The 18,977-nt window shown below is 44.2% G+C and overlaps 1 protein-coding gene across 2 annotated transcripts; it reads left to right on the top strand.

Annotated features, from left to right (window-relative positions):
- The first annotated feature begins 357 nt into the window (after positions 1 to 357).
- LOC129860682 (tyrosine-protein phosphatase non-receptor type 12-like) lies at positions 358 to 18,670 on the top strand. 2 transcript variants are annotated; one of them, XM_055931326.1, is made up of 24 exons: positions 358 to 791; positions 2,621 to 2,729; positions 2,850 to 2,926; positions 3,036 to 3,131; positions 3,225 to 3,263; positions 3,997 to 4,068; positions 4,446 to 4,505; positions 4,783 to 4,925; positions 8,202 to 8,268; positions 8,438 to 8,515; positions 8,929 to 9,021; positions 9,359 to 9,486; positions 13,487 to 14,265; positions 14,361 to 14,447; positions 14,614 to 14,874; positions 15,033 to 15,191; positions 15,280 to 15,342; positions 15,524 to 15,669; positions 16,299 to 16,326; positions 16,705 to 16,767; positions 16,996 to 17,102; positions 18,092 to 18,122; positions 18,230 to 18,313; positions 18,426 to 18,670. In XM_055931326.1, the coding sequence occupies exons 1-24, from the start codon at positions 666 to 668 to the stop codon at positions 18,485 to 18,487; spliced, it is 2,958 nt and encodes a 985-aa protein (XP_055787301.1). In that variant the 5' UTR covers positions 358 to 665; the 3' UTR covers positions 18,488 to 18,670. The 2 variants fall into 2 exon arrangements, with proteins under 2 accessions (XP_055787301.1, XP_055787300.1); XM_055931325.1 differs by having other exon boundaries at positions 364 to 791; positions 15,280 to 15,393.
- Positions 18,671 to 18,977: the final 307 nt, after the last annotated feature.

The following is an 18,977-nucleotide window of genomic DNA, read 5'->3' as shown; positions in this document are numbered from 1 at the left end:
ATGGTGATGCGCTGTCCCTGTGCTCAGTGCCTAAAGGTCAGTGGACCAGCTAGACTGTGAAGGGGAATGCCAGACAGAAAGAGGGAGGGAGTTACCCGTCATACATGATCTGAGCCGACCTCCACCCCGCCCCGCCCCTCCCTCCTGGCCCTCCCTCTTTCCTCTTAACTGTGTGTTCTGAATGTGGTTCAACAGGCTGGACCGCCTCCAGCACACTCTAGGGCTGGGCTGGAACAGCTGTTCAAGCATGTGTGTACGTGTGTGCGTACATGTGTCAGTACATCTATGTCTATCTTCGTTTCTATCTCTCTGTGTCTATGTCTGCCTCTCTCTCTTTCCCTCACACACACCGTGCTGAGGTGCTTCCTGAACAGGGCTCGCTCTAGGACCCAGTGAGAGAGAGACTAGGGGGCGCAGTGATATTTTTAATCTGACCACAGAGCCTGTTAACTCGCTGCTGCTGTTTCCTCGAAACTGAAGACAGCTCTGACAGAAGTGCCTTGTACCTTAGCATAGTTCCTCATCCTCAGTGTGATACTAACCACTGTAGGGTAGTACCCCAGGCCGCTTGGAGCAGAGACACCCCCAGGCCCCAGACAGCGGGCCCCCCCTCCATGGCCCCGTGGCCCTGTGTGTCCTGACATGCCAGGCAGCAGCAGCAGCACATGCCAAGCCCCAGCAGGCCAGCCATGGAGCAGCAAGCCTGGATACTGAGGGGCTTCCTGGCTCAAGTGGAGAGCAAGGAGGCTGAGGTGGAGGAGGCGGAGAGTGGCTTCACCGGGGAGTTCTTGGTAAGTTCTTCTCTTTATTTGATCACTCTGTTACAGCGGGGCTCCTCTCGCAGACACGGGACGGGTTCCGAGCTGTCTCACTTTATCAACAAGTGGATTAACTCTGTTGGCGTTGGAGTGGTGCGGTCTTTACCTCTGCTGTGATGCTGAATGTTTACAGTTTGTCTAAGCTTAGAGAGCACTGTGTGTATGAGTGTATTCGTTTTGATGTGAGTGTGGGTGGACATAGAGTGCTGTTGTGATAAGCCAAACTGTTTCATTCCACTGAACAGAACTCTGTCAATGTCCCAAGAAGAATTGTACAAAAGAACGTCATGCTCAGAGGAGAGACATACTATTTACTGTATGTTGTGCTGTTTCTGTATGAGTTGTCAGTCAATCCCCAACAACTGCTTATTAGCTTCCTCTGAATGCACTGCTGCCTGTTTCTAAAGGCCCCCATACAAGGAAGGAGATCTACAGGCAAATGCAATGTTATTGATGTAGAACGAGCCCCCCCCACCACCCACCCACCCTGCACACACACACACGCTTAAACACACACACACGCAGACAAATACACATATACGTGAACACATGCACGCAGGCACAGAGACACACACACAGACACGCACACACATAGTGACTGACTGACTGACACTTGCGCTACAAATGCAAATGGCTTTGACAGAAGCCTGTAAGTAGGCAGCATATACACGATGACATCAATGACCAGTGCACTTCAACTAAAACACTGCGGTAACACTTTATTTGGATAGTCCATCTGTAGACGCTCTACACACTGTTAGTAACATTTCAACTGACTACTAACCCTAGCTCTAACCCTAATCCTTACCCTTATTCTAAACCTAACCGTAATCTTAGCAAGCAGTTTCTTATCAACAGATAGTTTGTTGATAGTATGACAATCTGCAGTGCATCTACAGATGGAAAATCTGGACTATCCAGATAAAGTGTGACCAACTCCGCCTCGGGCCACCCCATGGTCTTGTTCCCATAGATGGCATCACCTGTGGACCATCGCCATGGTGAGGAGTGACACCTCTGTGACTGAGGGTGTTGGGCCCACTCTCCTCTCTCTCCGCATGCCGCCCTTGTGTCATGCCCCTGCCGTCCTGACCACCCGGGGGAACAGAGCTCACGTCACTTCCTTGTGGAACAAAAAGAGCTCTGTGGTCTGCAGGGTGCAGATGTCTGCTCCCGGCCTGCTCTGCATCAGCCTTGTGTCAGGGCTGTCTGTGAGAACTGGGCCTGAACAAAAAGACCAGTGTGTTTGAGATACAGAGGACCAGGAAGGGACACTATGGGGCTTTATTTGGAGTGTCACTCATTCACTACTAATTGGAATGGAGTCACTGATGACTGGAAGTCCTCTCTTAGTCTGTGGCTAGGGCTGTTTCCAGTAAGCTAATGTCTGTAAGTTTGAGCCATGCCAGAGCTGATAAAAAGCTTTGGCAGTAGCAGTGGTGTCACAGTGTTACCCACAGAGTGTACAGGGTGTGACTATAACACTGAATTTAGCTCTGGGGAGGAGTGACAACTTACTGCAGCTCAACTGTCTCTCCTCTTAATTAACACTGAAGAGAACTGTAAATAAAAACCATGGTGGACAGTTAATAGACTCAGACATGGGAACTTTGACAACTGCAACCTCATTGTTTGTATGGCTACTTACTTCCAGTTCCCCAGAGGAACAAGGTAATTAGACACCCCAACATTTAGCCACATAGATCGAAGTGTTAGCCAGACTGAGATAACCCCTTCCCTCCTTCACATGCAAACATACGTGTTGTGTTCTCTAATATTTGCCTCACTTCCCTGTGTTGCAGAGGCTCAAACGCCAGTCCATCAAGTACCGCACTGACAAAACCTACCCCACAAAGATAGCAGATAAGCAGGAGAACGTGAAGAAGAACCGATACAAGGACATTGTTCCCTGTAAGTCAGCTTTTACCATTACAGTCTAATGCAATGGTTTGAAGTGGTATATTTATGCAGTACTCACTATAACTTTTCACTACTACATCTCACTACAATACCATCCTCATTTCCCCTCAGTTGACCACAGCAGAGTGAAGCTGTCCCTTACCACCTCCAAGAACGATAACGACTACATCAATGCCAGCTTCATCAAGGTAGGGTGATGGGACTTTGTCCTGCTATACTAGACTGTACAATAGAAGAGTATTTGCAGCAGAGTTCCAGGTGGACAAGTGTGTGACACTTTGCTCTGCGTACCCCCAGGGAGTGTCAGGGGCCAGGGCCTACATTGCCACTCAGGGCCCTCTTCCCCACACCGTGCTGGACTTCTGGAGGATGCTCTGGGAGTACGACACAGAGGTACAACTCTGTCTCTCTGTCTCTCCCCCTGTCTCACTTTCTCTGGTGGGGTTGGTGGACTGATGGACTGATGGTGATCTTGTCTTCTATCAGGTCATAGTGATGGTTTGCAGGGAGTTTGAGATGGGCAGGGTAAGTCACTCTCTATGCTCATGTACACTATACATTTCTCTATTATTACACTCAGTGGTGGAAAAAATACCCAATTGTCATACTTGAGTAAAAGTAAAGATACCTTAATAGAAAATGACTCAAGTAAAAGTGAAAGTCACCCAGTAAAATTCTACTTGCGTAAAAGTTACTTAAACTTAAGTATCAAAAGTAAATGTGATTGCTAAAATATACTTAAGTATCAAAAGTAAAAGTATGAATAATAAAAAAAATCCTTACATTAAGCAAAGGGCACAATTTTCTTGTTTTTTTATTTACGGATAGCCTGGGGCAAACTCCAATACTCAGACATAATTTACAAACTAAACATTTGTGTTTAGTGAGTCAACCAGATCAGAAGCAGTAGGGATGACCAGGAATGTTGTCTTGATAAGTGTGTGAATTGAACCATTTTCTGTCCTGCTAAGCATTCAAAATATAATGAGTACATTTGGGTGTCAGGGAAACTGTATGGGGTAAAAATTATTATTTACATTATTTTCTTTAGGAATGTAGTGAAGTAAAAGTTATCAAAGATATAAAGAGTAAAGTAAAGTACAGATACAAAAAAACTACATAGTACTTTAAAGTATTTTTACTTAAGTACTTTACACCACTGCTTACACTGCATTTCATAGTCAAATAATGTGTTATTAAAATGGTCAGTGTTGTGGCTTTATGCACATTGAAGACGGTTTGTGTTACTCTTTTGTAGAAAAAGTGTGAGCGCTACTGGCCAAAGAAACAAGAGGAACCTTTTGTGTGTGACCCGTTTACTATTTACTGCGTGAGTAGTAGGCTACTTCCTCTCTCTTTCTCGCTCTCTGACCACTTCCTGATTTGGTTGGACAAATGGCCTCTTAACCATAACTAGGTTATCTACACTACAGTGATCAGTAGTCATGAATGGTAGATGAATGCAACCTTTGAAAATCCAGATACAGGCACTTAAAAAATATGTTGATGTGCTTAGTATTTTTGCTATGGGATTCTCATTTCTGAGGTTCTCCTCAAACATGCCTGAAATATGCCTAAACATTGATAATCACTCATGTGTCAAGTAAATGTAGTATACTAATGTCATTCTCAGGTTAAAAAGACTAGCGTCTCCAGGTTTCCTGTGTGAAAATAATACTGAACTGCCAACTGTGTGTTTGTGTACAGGACTCAGAGGAGAGTAAAGGAGACTATGTGAGCAGGAACCTAAGAGTGACCTACCGCAATGTAAGTACTGTTTATACCCTTACTATAAACTGAGATGCAGCTTTAATTAGAAACTATCATGGATAGAATTTGCGGACATAAATGCTTAAAAACGCAAAGTTGTGATGGAATATTTTGTGGGTGGAATTGTAGTATACTTTGGTGCCGAGCACGTCAGTAATAAATCCCCTCAAAACTAACATCACATGAGGTAGGGGTAAACAGGAAGCCCTGTGTGAGTACACAGGTCTCCTGGTGTGTCTCTCTGTCTGTGTTAACATTGAACTCTGTCCCTTAGTGGAGTCGTACCCTGAGACAGCTGCACTATATCAACTGGCCGGACCACGGGGTCCCAGACACCATCCCTCCCATCCTGGAGCTCCTGCAGGAGATGAGAACTTACCAGGCCCATGAGGATGTACCCATCTGTATCCACTGCAGGTCAGCTCCCCCCCCCCCCCCCCCCCCCCCCCCCACACACACACACACACGTGAGTGTGAATCAGTACTGAATCACACCATACTTTAAGTTAATTGTGTACTGTGTGTGTATGAATCATTGTCTGATACGGAGAGTCAATAAACCATCTCAAAGCACGGAAAGTTAGGTTCCCTTTGCATCTAATGCTAGGCAGTCATATATCTCTATCTATGTTGCTGTGGGGTCCTTTCTCATGAAATAGTGATTGTTCCGTGGGTGGAACACATTCTTGTGGGCCTCCTGTTGTAGACCCCTTTATGCTCAGGCACCTCCCTCTTCTCTTAGACACACAGACAGGAAGTGTTTGTGGGCGGATGGCCATCAGGCGACAGTGGGTGTTACAACAAACACTCGTATACATTTTCCTTTTCTCTTACTGTCTACAGCTAACACATTAACTCAAATGTACTTAGCACTGCATGCTAAGCCATGCAGAGTGAAAAGGTAACCTATTGTAAGTCCGTTGCTTATCTGAGGGCCTAGTGGTGATTTTGCGTTTTTCAACCCTGTCCTACTTTAATAACTCTGTTGAATGACTTTTGTGAGTAAGACACGAGAGAGAACAGAGCTTTTTTCCATACTATGACCACAGTGACACGCGGAAATTCCATCGGTGGCGACAGGCCTCCTCTTTGAAAGTTGCTCAACGTGTTTGTCATAGGCTTGAGTCAAGTGTTGCATGACACTCCAGAAAGAAGACTCAACAGATACATGCATCAGGAGTTTTCCACAAGACACTTTATCCCCTCTCTCTGTTCTCTATAATAAGACTATGATAGACACTCTTTAGCACCCCATATTAGGCCCAATTGCGAGAGATGATTTACCCCAGTCAGATGGCATTACACTTCAGTAGTCAGTGAATAGAAGTGTCCGTGTACCAGGCTGACATCCAGGCGTGGTTTACAGGAGGCATCACAGATAGATGAACCACCAGGAACGGAATGTTCAGTCATAGGCATCAGGCATGCCCGTGCCATAGACCCATGCTCTCCTCTCTACTCAGTCAGTTAACCCACAGGCAGGATTGAGGATAGGAAAGTATTACCGTGTGAAATGACAGATCTGCATACACACATTTTCCTTGGAACAGTTCACTCTCCACGGGAGACTGGGCTGTGCTCATATCACCTACAGTTGAAGTCGGAAGTTTACATACACCTTAGCAAAATACATTTAAAGTCAGTTTTTCACAATTCCTAACATTTAATCCAAGTAAAAATTCCCTGTTTTAGGTCAGTTAGGATCACCACTTTATTTTAAGAATGTGAAATGTCAGAATAATAGTAACGAGAATGATTTATTTAAGCTTTTCTTTCTTTCATCACATTCCTAGAAGGTCAGAAGTTTACATACACTCAATTTGTATTTGGTAGCATTGCCTTTAAATTGTTTAACTTGGGTCAAACGTTTTGGGTAGCCTTCCACAATAAGTTGGGTGAATTTTGGTCCATTCCTCCTGACAGAGCTGGTGTAACTGAGTCAGGTTTGTAGGCCCCCTTGCTCGCACACGCTTTTTTCAGCTCTGCCCACAAATGTTCAATAGGATTGAGGTCAAGGCTTTGTGATGGCCACTACAATACCTTGACTTTGTTGTCCTTAAGCCATTTTGCCACAACTTTGGAAGTACGCTTGGGGTCATTGTCCATTTGGAAGACCCATTTGTGACCAAGCTTTAACTTCCTGACTGATGTCTTGAGATGTTGCTTCAATACAACCACACAATTTCCTTCCTGAGGATGCCATCTATTTTGTGAAGTGCACCAGTCCCTCCTGCAGCAAAGCACCCCCACAACATGATGCTGACATGATGCTGCAACCCTCGTGCTTCACGGTCGGGATGGTGTTCTTTTGGTTTGCAAGCCTCCCCCTTTTTTCCTCCGAACATAACAATGGTCATTATGGCCAAACAGTTCTATTTTTGTTTCATCAGACCAGAGGACATTTCTCCAAAAAGTACGATCTTTGTCCCCATGTGCAGTTGCAAACCGTAGTCTGGCTTTTTTATGGCGGTTTTGGAGCAGTGGCTTCTTCCTTGCTGAGCGGCCTTTCAAGTTATGTCGATATAGGACTCATTTTACTGTGGATATAGATACTTTTGTACCTGTTTCCTCCAGCATCTTCACAAGGTCCTTTGCTGTTGTTCTGGGACTGATTTGCACTCTTCGCACCAAAGTACATTCATCTCTAGGAGACAGAACGCGTCTCCTTCCTGAGTGGTATGATGGCTGCATGATCCCATGGTGTTTATACTTGTGTACAATTGTTTGTACAGATGAACGTGGTACCTACAGGCGTTTGGAAATTGTTCCCAAGGATGAACCAGACTTGTGGAGGTCTACAATTTGTTTTCTGAGGTCTTGGCTGATTTATTTAGATTTTTCCATGATGTCAAGCAAAGAGGCACTGAGTTTGAAGGTAGGCCTTGAAATACATGCACAGGTACGCCTCCAATTGACTCAAATGATGTCAATTAGCCTATCAGAAGCTTCTAAAGCCATGACATCATTTTCTGGAATTTTACAAGCTGTTTAAAGGCACAGTCAACTTAGTGTATGTAAACTTCTGACCAACTGGAATTGTGATACAGTGAATTATAAGTGAAATAATCTGTCTGTAAACAATTTTTTGAAAAATGACTTGTGTCATGCACAAAGTAGATGTCCTAACCGACTTGCCAAAACTATAGTTTGTTAACAAGAAATGTGTGGAGTGGTTGAAAAACGAGTATTAATGACTCCAACCTAAGTATATGTAAACTGAGGACTTCAACTGTAGCTGAGCTGTTGAGTAGAGTGTGACGGTCTATCTGTCAGTTAGGCTGTGTGGGCCAGGAGCAGGAAGGACCAGGCCTGCAGGGACAGGCAGCAGAATGTATGTGCCAGATCAGAGCTGACAGTGTTGACAGCCAGGGCGTTAATAGCCGCCTGCAGTGCAGTGACTGCTCACACTGTGTACATCTACATACACTGCTGTCTGCAGGTTGGGCTGCTAAAGCGCTATTACACATTAATAGCTCAGCAAGGCTTTTCATCACCATACAGTATGGAGTAAAGGAAAACAATTATAACACTTAACACGTATAAAATAAAACAAATGTTAAACAGATAAAAAAAGAATGTGGTTAAACAGAGTTTGTACTGTCAAAAATGAATGTATATTGTACTTGTTTGTGGTTCTTAATGAATGTACTGTATTTTAGGTTAACCTTGTTTTCTTCCTGTTTGTCCCTGCAGTGCTGGCTGTGGAAGAACAGGAGCACTGTGTGCCATCGACTATACCTGGAACCTGGTGAAAACACAGGTGAGAACAGTACCTGCCCTACCCTGTACAGTACCATCTCCTCCGAACCAGAGTGCGAGCAGAGGACCAAAGACTACTGTGTCTGTCGTGCTGTACTGAAAGATAGCGTTTCTGTAACTGTATGTGTCACCTTACTGATCGTTACCGACGCCTTTGTGTTAACTTCCAGCTGCTCACAGAAGACTTCAACATCTTTGACCTGGTCAAAGACATGAGAACACAGAGGCCTTCTGTGGTTCAGACCAAGGTAGGGTTCTCGCTTCGTATTCTTCATAGGGTTTTCACGTATAACCACATGCATCAACACATCCGTTGTGACAGGCTTCTTTTAGACCGAATGTGTGTTTTCACTTCATCGTGCTTTTTTAGCATAATCACATACAGCACATAAAAACAGTGTGACATGCCTCTATCTGAGCTATTATCTGAGCTATTATCACAAGGCTGTAGCTCAACATTATCTGATGCCAACCCACTCAAAGCCTTAATCTGTAACAAGTAGAGCCACATATTTTTAGCAATCTCTAATGTTTGTAGCAACTCCCCATGTGCAATCTCTCATGACTATTTTGTTGGAATGCTTCACAATAATATCTTGCCGTGGCAACTGATAAGGGATCGTTTGAACACTAACAGAACTGGTTTTGTGTTTAACTACAGGAACAGTACGAGCTACTGTACAGAACCATCAAGTTCCTGTTTGAGAAGTACCTGCAGTCCATGGCACCAGTCCCCCCTTCCTGTACAGAGGAGGTGAGACAGACAGCGTGTTTGAGGGGATCAGTTTGAGCAAGCCGAGGCGCAGAACCACTGATTTTGTTCACCTAATGAGTAGTTATTTGGGATGAAAGGTGATTTGTAGATCCGGGATTCTGCGCAGTTCGTCTGTTATGTAGTCTACTTCAAACACGCACAAAGACTCTTGCTAGGGGAACCAGGCTGGCTGTTTGGTCACGTGGTAGCAACAGTTAAACCACAGGCAGAGGAACACAGCAAAACAGACACAGACTATGACCAGTGATCTGTGTTATATGTAAATACTTTCTCAGAGGGGAAGTGATTAAGCATGCAATTCTGTTGAACTGTTTAGGTGCCAGTGGCCCCCTCACCCCCTACAGCCAGTGACAGTGAGCTCTCTGACCTCAGTGAGGAGTCTGAAGCTGAACAGGAACCAGAACCTGAGCCCCAGCCTAAAATGGAACCACAGACAGAGCACAGGTACAGCACAGTAAAGACTTTTCCCCCATCAACCATAGATCTGACAATTAAAGTTTTTTTCATGGTGCATTACTGTAAACCTTGAAGCATATCTTTATATCAAAATACACTACATGACCAAAAGTATGTGCTAACCTGCTCGACGAACAACTCATTCCAAAATCATGGGCATTAATATGGAGTTGGTCCTCCCCTTTGCTCCTATAACAGCCTCCACTCTTATTGGAAGGCTTTCCACTAGATGTTGGAACATTGCTGCAGGGACTTGCTTCCATTCAGCCACAAGAGCATTAGTGAGATCGGGCACTGATGTTGGGCGATTCGGCCTGGCTCGCAGTCAGCATGCCAATTAATCTCAAAGGTGTTTGATGGGGTTGAGGTCAGGGCTCTGTGCAGGCCAGTCAAATTCTTCCACACCGATAGACAAAACATTTCTGTATGGACCTTTCTGTATGGACCCTGTTTCATTCTGGAACAGGAAAGGGCCTTCCTCAAACTGTTTCCACAAAGATGGAAGCACAGAATCGTCTAGAATGTCATTGTATGATGTAACGTTAAGATTTCCCTTTACTGGAACTAAGGGGCCTGGCCCAAACCAGGAAAAATAGCCCCAGACCATTATTCCTCCTCCACCAAACCTTACAGGTGGCATCCGCCAAACCCAGATTTGTCAGTGGTACTGCCAGATGGCATTTCCACTGCTCATGAGCCCAATGGCGGCGAGCTTCACACCACTCCAGCCAATGCTTGTCATTGTGCATGGTGATCTTAGGAAATCCATTTCATAAAGCTCCCGATGAACAGTTCTTGTGCTAACGTTGCTTCCAGAGGCAGTTTGGAACTTGGCAGTGAGTGTTGCAACTGAGTACAGATCATGTTTACACGCTACGCGCTTCAGCACTCGCTGGTCCCGTTCTGTGAGCTTGGGGGGCCTACCACTACGCAGCTGAGCCGTTGTTTCTCCTAGATGTTTCCATTTCACAATAACAGCACTTACAGTTGACCGGAACAGCTCTACCTGGGCAGAAATGTGATAAACTGACTTGTTGGAAAGGTGGCATCCTATGACAGTCCCACTTCAGTAAGGCCATTCTACTGCCAATGTTAGTCTATGGAGATTGCGTAGCTGTGTGCTCGATTTCATACACCTGTCAGCAACGGGTGTGGCTGAAATAGACAAATCCACTAATTTGAAAGGGGTGTCCACATACTTTTGTATGTACAGTGCATTAGGAAAATATTCAGACCCCTTGACTTTTTCCACATTTTGCTGTAACACAAGTTACAGCAATATTCTAAAATGGATTAAATAAAACATTTCTTCATCAATCTACACAAAATACCCCATAATAACAAAGCAACAACAGGTTGTTAGAACGTTTGCACATTTAAAATAAAAAAACTGAAATACCTTCTTTACATACAGTTGAAGTCGTCAGTTTACATACACTTAGGTTGAAGTCGTTAAAACTCATTTTCAACCACTCCACAAAATTCTTGTTAACAAACTATAGTTTTGGCAAGTAAGTTAGGACATCTACTTTGTGCATGACACAAGTCGTTTTTCTAACAATTGTTTACAGACAGATTTTTTCACTTATAATTCACTGTATCACAATTCCAGTGGGTCAGAAGTTTACATACACTAAGTTGACTGTGCCTTTAAACAGCTTGTAAAATTCCAGAAAATTATGTCATGGCTTTAGAAGCTTCTGATAGGCTAATTGACATCATTTGAGTCAATTGGAGGTGTACCTGTGGATTTCAAGGCCTACCTTCAAACTCAGTGCCTCTTTGATTGACATCATGGAAAAATCAAAATAAATCAGCCAAGACCTCAGAAAACAAATTGTGGACCTCCACAAGTCTGGTTCATCTTTGGGAGCAATTTCCAAACTCCTGAAGGTACCACGTTCATCTGTACAAACAATAGTACACAAGTATAAACACCATGGGACCACGCAGCCGTCATATCGCTCAGGAAGGAGACGCGTTCTGTCTCCTAGAGATGAACGTACTTTGGTGCGAAAAGAGCAAATCAATCCCAGAACAACAGCAAAGGACTTTGTGAAGATGCTGGAGGAAACAGGTACAAAAGTATCTATATCCACAGTAAAACCAGTCCTATATCGACATAACCTGAAAGGCCGCTCAGCAAGGGAGAAGCATCCTTTGCTCCAAAACCGCCATAAAAAAAGCCAGACTACGGTTTGCAACTGCACATGGGGACAAAGATCGTACTTTTTGGAGAAATGTCCTCTGGTCTGATGAAACAAAAATAGAACTGTTTGGTCATAATGACCATCGTTATGTTTGGAGGAAAAAGGGGAAGGCTTGCAAGCCGAAGAACACCATCCCAACCGTGAAGCACAGGGGTGTCAGCTTCATGTTGTGGGGGTGCTTTACTGCAGGAGGGACTGGTGCACTTCACAAAATAGATGGCATCATCAGGAAGGAAATTGTGTGGTTGTATTGAAGCAACATCTCAAGACATCAGTCAGGAAGTTAAAGCTTGGTCACAAATGGGTCTTCCAAATGGACAATGAACCCAAGCATACTTCCAAAGTTGTAGCAAAATGGCTTAAGGACAACAAAGTCAAGGTATTGGAGTGGCCTTAATCCTATAGCCCTGACCTCAATCCTATAGAAAATGTGTGGGCAGAACTGAAAAAGTGTGTGCGAGCAAGGGGTCCTACAAACCTGACTCAGTTACACCAGCTCTGCCAGGAAGAATGGGCCAAGATTCACCCAACTTATTGTGGGAAGCTTGTTGAAGGCTACCTGAAATGTTTGACCCAAGTTAAACAATTTAAAGGCAATGCTACCATATACTAATTGAGTGTATGTAAACTTCTGACCCACTGGGAATGTCATGAAAGAAAGAAAAGCTGAAATAAAAATTTGTATAATAGTAGAGAGAATGATTTATGTAAACTTCCAACTTTAACTTTAAGTATTCAGATCCTTTGCTATGAGACTCGATATTGAGCTCAGGTGCATCTTGTTTCCTTTGATCATCCTTGAGATGTTTCTACAACTTGGAGTCCACCTGTAGTGAATTCAATTGATTGTACATGATTTTGAAAGGCACAAACCTGTCTATATAAGATCCCACAGTTGACAGTGCATGTCAGAGCAAAAACCAAGCCATGAAGTCGAAAGGAATTGTCCGTGGAGCTTTGAGACAGGATTGTGTCAAGGCAGCAGCATTTACAAGACCACAGTGGCTTCCATCATTCTTAAATGGAAGAAGTTTGGAACCACCAAGACTCTTTCTAGAGCTGGCCACAAGGCCAAAATGAGCAATCAGGGATAAGGGCCTTGGTCAGGGAGGTGACCAAAAACCCCACAATTCCTCTGTGGAGATGGGAGAACCTTCCAGAAGGACAACCATCTCTGCAGAACTCCACCTTTATGGTGGAGTGGCCAGACGGAAGCCTCTCCTCATTAAAAGGCACATGACAGCCCACTTGGAGTTTGCCAAAAGGCACCTAAAGCACTCTCAGACCATGAGAAACAAGATTCTCTGGTCTTGTGAAACCAAGAATGAATTCTTTGGCCTGAATGCCAAGCGTCACGTCTGGAGGAAAACTGTCACAATTCCTACGGTGAAGCATGGTGGTGGCAGCATCATGCTGTGGGGATGTTTTTCAGGAGTAGTGACTGGGAGACTAGTCAGGATCGAGGAAAAATGAACGGAGCAAAGTACAGAGAGATCCTTGATGAAAACCTGCTCCAGAATGCTCAGAACCTCAGACTGGGGTGAATTGGTATTGGGTATTTGTCATTAGTGGGTATTGTGAGGAAGAAAATAAACAATCCATTTTAGAATAAGGCTGTAATGTAACAAAATGTGGAAAAAGTTAAGGGGTCTGAATACTTTCTGAATGCACTGTATAGTGTATATCACAATAGCCAATTAGGGTCTCACGCATAGAGAAAAATGCCTCCAGTGGCCTTACTTCAATAAAATGTCTGGATAACTCCTATTTTGTTCCAGGCACACAGAGAGCGAGGAGCCTGGTGGGATATCCAATCACGCTGTACCAGTGGCCTTCTTTTCCCCAGAACTGCATGTTGACCCACTGTGTGACGCGGCTAAGTGCTCCCCCTCAGCCATCCTCAATGCTCTGAGAGCTAGGGACAGGCAGAGGGAACAGCAGAGACCATACTCCCTACCAACACAGACTGTGAACCAGAAACCACAACCCCGAAAGAAACAGCCCAATAACATGGCCGTCAATCAGAGACCACCATACCCGCCACCGACACAGCCTAATTACCAGATTCCTTATTTCCTACACACACAGCCTGCTAACCTGCCCAACAGCCAGGACCTGAGACAAGAGCCCAGCCCCAATATCCCCATCATACCCCCTCAGGCACTCAGGCCTCAGGTGTTCTCTCAGATAGCCATGGAGCAAGAGAAGGTGGAGATGGATGGAGAGATCACCACACTGGTAATACCAGTGCTTCCTGTGGACTTATTCTCCAACCCCCTCTGTCTCACCATGGAGGACCCCTACTTTGGGCCTGACTCCCCCCTGGCTGCTGAGGATCCCAGAGGGTCTGATGATGAGGAGGAGCAGGCTCCACTGAGCCAGTGGACAGAGAACCCCTGTTTCAACGGACCCAGTCTGACCCTTAACAGCCAGCTGATGGAGCTGCCAGCCCTCACCACCACCCGCGCTGCCCCAGGTGCAGTTTCTTCAGATGAAGACAGTCCACCTCCATTACCTGAGAGAACTGCTGAATCATATGTACTGGCTGCTGGTGCAGGTGAATTTTGACATGCTTCCTGTTCAAAATGTGGGATTAACATATTCCAACAAACTATTTGGAGGGCTAAAAAAATATCTTCCTGTGCCCCTCAGAGCGCTCGGATAACATCTCTAAACCTAAGATGTTAGAAATCATCCTCCCTTCTAATGCTGAAGCTGAGGCCCTCATGGGGGGGAATGGTGAGTGGGGGGAACGGTGAGTGGGGGGGAACGGTGAGTGGAGGAATGGTGAGTGGGGGGGAATGGTGAGTGGAGGGCCTGTAAAGGCACTCATAATACTCTTTATAAGTTCTTCTTGATAAGTACTCGAACATGCATTTCCTCTCAACCTAATTTGCCCCCATAGGGAGTCCCCCGTCGCCTATCCCCCCACTGCCAGAGAGAACGCCAGAGTCCTTTGTGTTGGCCAACGATGCCGGTAGGAGCACTCCTGTCTTCCCTCCCCTTTCAGTCCCTGTAGAGAAGATGGTCCAGGACAGGCCAAAGGACAGCAGGATTGGAACATCCTTGGAATGGTGTGGCCGTTTAGGGGACACACCAGCTCTGGTGGAGATGAGATCTTGGACGAGGAGCAGGAGCTTAAAAGTTAAAATGACAACACTCTCAGGTACATTTGTCAAAGATGTATTTTTTCTCAGAATAATAAAAGAGGTCTTTTTTTATTGATTGTTCATTAAAAAAAAATATATATATATATATATTACCGGGATAGTCACAAAACGCCATGTGATTTTAATCTATGTCTCTGGCCTTTTCCCATTACAGTATCACCCCCGGTTACAGTATCACCCCCGGTTACAGTATCACCCCCGGTTATAGTTCCTCCCCTAGTTGTATCTTTGGTTCCTGCTCCCTGTACATCTATAAACCTTCCTCCTCCCCCTCCCCCTCCCTATCCTCTGGTCCCTACTCTCTCACCTCCAGGTAAGCAAACCCATTTTATGCTTTCAATGTAACTTTTTCTATAATGAGGGGTCCTCACTGACTTGTTTGCTTTCTTGTGAATGATCAGAGAGACTGACTCCTCCTCTACCTGAGAGAACCCCAGAATCCTTCATCGTGGTCATGCAGGACGGTGAGCACATCTCTTCATCACCACCACCTTCGCAATCATCATCATCATCATGTGAGTGCTGCTGTCGATGTTAACCCTCCGGACAAAATTCCTAAACATGTAAACGACTCTGTGTGTAAACTGTCTCAATCGACGTAATGAATCTACTGTGTACTAATCTGACGTTCTACTGTTTGGCCAGTTGCATTTGATCAAAACAGCACGCCCTGCCTGCAGAGTCTGAGCAGCCAGACCACAACCACACAGCAGAGGATCGGTACGTCCTCAGAGTGGTCGGGGAACTCCCAACCCAAAAGATTCCTGGATGGAATCATGAATCGGAGCAAGGTAGCAGACATGCTGTAGCTGTCAAGGCTATAAAGAGACACCCTCATAGAAATAATTATACTCCAATGGGGATGGTTCTTGTAATTATATTTCTATGGTCTCACCCATATTTAGAGAGTTGGGCCTTTTACTTTTAGAATTTTGAATATTGTTCTAATTCTAGACATTCAGTTACTTAGCAGAATTGAAATAGTCCCCATATAATGTTAATGGGGAGCCAACATGGCTGCCATAGAACGTTAATGGGGAGCCAACATGGCTGCCATAGAACGTTAATGGGGAGCCAACATGGCTGCCATAGAATGTTGTAGTCATGTAAATGCATCATAATGCAGAAACCTCAACGGCCCAACTCTCTAAATACATGGCTCTGGCCACACTACCTGACATTAGTGACTCACAGTCCCTTACTCTAACAGTCATGTGTATTTAATGGTTACATCTAGAACAGGATGCTGCCACCCACCCCTTTGTGCCATAGATTACCTCATCTTTCATAAATGCCCTTATGAGATATAAAAATCACTAAGCATTTTTTGTCTTCCTTATGATTCATGCTATGACTCAGATGTTCCAGTTGTTGTTCATACTTTAGTACATTAACACAACACTGTAAATTGTTCACTCAGAGTGTCCGGGCAAAGAGTTCACGGAAAGGTAAGCTATTTTCACAGTATTGGCTGAGAAAGCCATCTGTCTTTTTTGGTGTGGTTTCCTTCTTCTGCTATCGGTCAAGTCTGTCTGTTTGGAGTTGACAAAGACTAAGTCAACTTCCGTCTACTTAAAATGGTTGCTCTGGGCTCTACTCCCTTACACAATAAAATGCCCCAATAGGGATCATTGAATAGAGTCATTTATCCAGAAGCTGCGCTGCACCTACCAAAATAGAAGTCAAGCCATATTGAGCCACATTGTCGAGCCATAATGTCAGTGTAAAGATTGGAGGTAGTCTTTCAAGCCACTGGAGGGTGGTATTGAGCTATCTGATGTTTGAGCCAAAATGTATGTTGATTATTGTGTCTGTTTCCTGTGCAGAGCACCTGACGACTGTTCATCTGGTTGCTCCAGCCGTTGTGGCCTTGGCGACAAGAGGAAGTGGTGAGTTGCAACGCACAGAACGTAGACCCCCAATTACAACTATCAACTCTGTCTGACAACTACACACAGGCCCATGTAAATCAGATCTCTCTCCTTACTAAGAGAATTCAAATCACAGTAATCCAACCATCCGCCCTATTCCCATATAGTGATGACTCTTGATGATATTGAATTTAACTTTCAAAAAATGGTTCCCTAACTGTGAAACATGTGATGACTGTTTCTTAGCTGAGATGGAGCATCAGCAGCCTGTGGTCACCAACATCTCAACTGGCTCTGGGACTACTGACAACAAATCAGACATGAACAGTGGGAAGAGCATGTCTAGAACAAAGGTAATGGCTATATACATAGAATTACAGTAACTGACACACTTGATCTATTGGTTAAAAAATTGAGGATCTGGTGTTTCTTTACTGTGCTATTATTTGAGTAGGGGAGAGTGGGGTAAATTGAGCCATTTTCTCCATTCATCTCTGTCAAGGGAAATATAGTATTATTTCAAACAAAGATATGTACATATATTTCAGGATGTCGTGTAACCCTAGAAATAATCAGAATTCATGTAAAAATGACAGTTTTTAAAACATAGCTGGTCCATAAAGTGGTCTCTTGGCACAACTTACCTCGGGTATAGGTTAAGTTGGGTATAGGGTAAGTTGAGCCAAGAGACATGGTAAGTTAAGCCTCCTACAAATTCTGTACTGAATGAAACACCACTACCTTTTTAAAACCATGTCTATCTTTGTTTCCCAAACACATTTCAACACAATCACAATCACTTTTTTGTCTTTTAATCATTTTAGGTTTAACACTAAAACACTTTTGTACTTTTTTGAAAGCCTTCACATTTTCAGGCCTTGTTGTTACCTCATATCCTGGGCAATAACGCCCTGCAGAAGAAGAAAACACTTACATTTCCGTAACTTGCCATTGGCTCAACTTACCTCAAGGCAATTTTCTTTTACTATATTAGCCCACACAGATAAAATTATGCACTTCCATGCTAGCTTTAAGACCTCATATTGAAGCTTATAGAGACCCCAACTGATATATAGAACAATATTTAAATGATCTCCTTTGGTTTAGATACAAGCATCATGAAACATTTAACCCAAATGAATTTGACTTGGTGAAAATCTGTTTTTTGGACATAACTTGCTTGCCACTTTTTCAATGTGGTTTCTTCCTTCACAGACTTAATTATGTGTATGGTTTCCTAAAAACATGGGCGGCTCAACTTCCCCCTTTGTCTTAACTTACCTCTCTCTCTCCAGCTATGTCTTATCATCTAAAGCCAGCAGTCTCGGTTTTTCTTTTTCAGAGCCTGAAGTTCTTCAAGCACAGACAGAAACGTAAGTAACAGATCTCTGTAAATGGATCTGCTGCCTGGAACATACAATCCCCCACCTCTAGTATACCTCTACTAGCTAAAATAGTAACACATTCTTCCCACCCACAGCAAAGACAGCTCCCCCACCAGCAACAACCCACTCTGGATCACCTCCTTCTAATGGTGCCTCTGCCTCATCAGTGTTCAAATTTGGTAAGCATTCTCAAAAGAGATCCATGCAAATCTCATTAACCATTCATTCAAAAGTCTCTCAAAGTATCATAAAGAATCACAAACAGTCTCACAAAGTCTGTTCTCTCTCCAGGATTTGGGAGTCGTTTTGTGAAGCCTAAAGGGCCGAGGACTCACCCCGAGACGTGGTTTTAAGACAGCCAGTCAACAAAGCTGTACATGTCTGGCCACTGTCCTGAGATCACAGGGCTGGAACCCTGCATGTGGCTAGTCGAAACCGGCTAGCCTGGTCCCAGGCCTGTTGGTGCTGTTTTGCCAACTCCTGTGTCGTTATCAAGTGAGACCAGTAACCGTTCCCAGAGGAATTATCACAGTGTGAAGGAAGAGTATTCCATGAAGACATGGAGGATGACATACGGTACTGTAGCATTCTCCCTCTGCATCGATTCTGGAAGGACACAAACATGGTTCCTCAAACTGCTGTTACCGCCCGGTGATCAACCTCTGATGAGCTTTTTTACAGAACCACCTGCTATTCATGACAAATTGATTGTACTGTGGTTGCGAAAAACGCAATCACATGTTGGCAAAGGATGGATGAGTTGATAAATATGTTTAAGAGAGGGCTACTTATAACTAGTCAAATACTGTAAGGTACTTTGAATTGTTGTTAACACTTGATACA

The sequence above is a fragment of the Salvelinus fontinalis genome, chromosome 8 (assembly GCF_029448725.1).
Source record: "Salvelinus fontinalis isolate EN_2023a chromosome 8, ASM2944872v1, whole genome shotgun sequence".
Taxonomy (NCBI): Eukaryota; Metazoa; Chordata; class Actinopteri; order Salmoniformes; family Salmonidae; genus Salvelinus; species Salvelinus fontinalis.
This window is presented reverse-complemented; position numbering and strand designations above follow the sequence as displayed.

Excerpts from the sequence above, each read along its gene's own strand:
- LOC129860682 (XM_055931325.1), top strand. The coding sequence starts at position 666 with ATGCCAAGCCCCAGCAGGCCAGCCATGGAGCAGCAAGCCTGGATACTG. Across the intron at positions 792-2,620 it reads GCTTCACCGGGGAGTTCTTG|AGGCTCAAACGCCAGTCCAT; the intron begins GTAAGTTCTTCT and ends CCTGTGTTGCAG. Across the intron at positions 15,670-16,298 it reads GAATCATGAATCGGAGCAAG|AGTGTCCGGGCAAAGAGTTC; the intron begins GTAGCAGACATG and ends TTGTTCACTCAG.